General features: G+C 60.0%; 2 protein-coding genes across 4 annotated transcripts in view; one reads left to right on the forward strand and one right to left on the reverse strand.

Moving 5' to 3' along the window:
* LOC119591999 (mitogen-activated protein kinase kinase kinase 4-like) overlaps positions 1–300 on the forward strand; it is a gene marked incomplete in the record, with an annotated part of 37,888 nt that overhangs the window by 27,935 nt on the left and 9,653 nt on the right.
* The window catches only part of LOC119592000 (microfibril-associated glycoprotein 4-like), a gene marked incomplete at its 5' end in the record, with an annotated part of 5,203 nt that overhangs the window by 3,475 nt on the left and 1,428 nt on the right, over positions 1–300 (reverse strand). For all 3 annotated transcript variants that reach the window (XM_037940771.1, XM_037940772.1, XM_037940770.1), the window contains 1 exon segment: positions 58–209. In XM_037940771.1, coding sequence (XP_037796699.1) covers positions 58–209 — 152 coding nt within the window.

Here is a 300-nt window from a genome sequence, read left to right on the forward strand (position 1 = left end):
TTTTACACCTTGTTTCGTACTTGGCATCACCTTATGAGAAAAGGAAAGCTTACATACCCTTTTCAACTTTGCCGCCTGCCCTCCCCCTCGTGCTCATCATCCGGGGCATAACGGACGCCGTGGGCACCGTCTGGCTGGCCTTGAGCTCGTTGAGGCTCTGGAGAAGGTACTGCTTGGACACCATGTTGCTCTGGATGTGGCCGAGTGTTCTGGGGGCACAAAGGGATGCTCGTTGGGTGCTGCTGGCGGGGGCCACGGCGGGGGCGTGCGGGCGGCCGGCCGGAGGACGCTATGAGTTAG

Source organism: Penaeus monodon, chromosome 29 (genome assembly GCF_015228065.2).
Source record: "Penaeus monodon isolate SGIC_2016 chromosome 29, NSTDA_Pmon_1, whole genome shotgun sequence".
NCBI lineage: Eukaryota > Metazoa > Arthropoda > Malacostraca > Decapoda > Penaeidae > Penaeus > Penaeus monodon.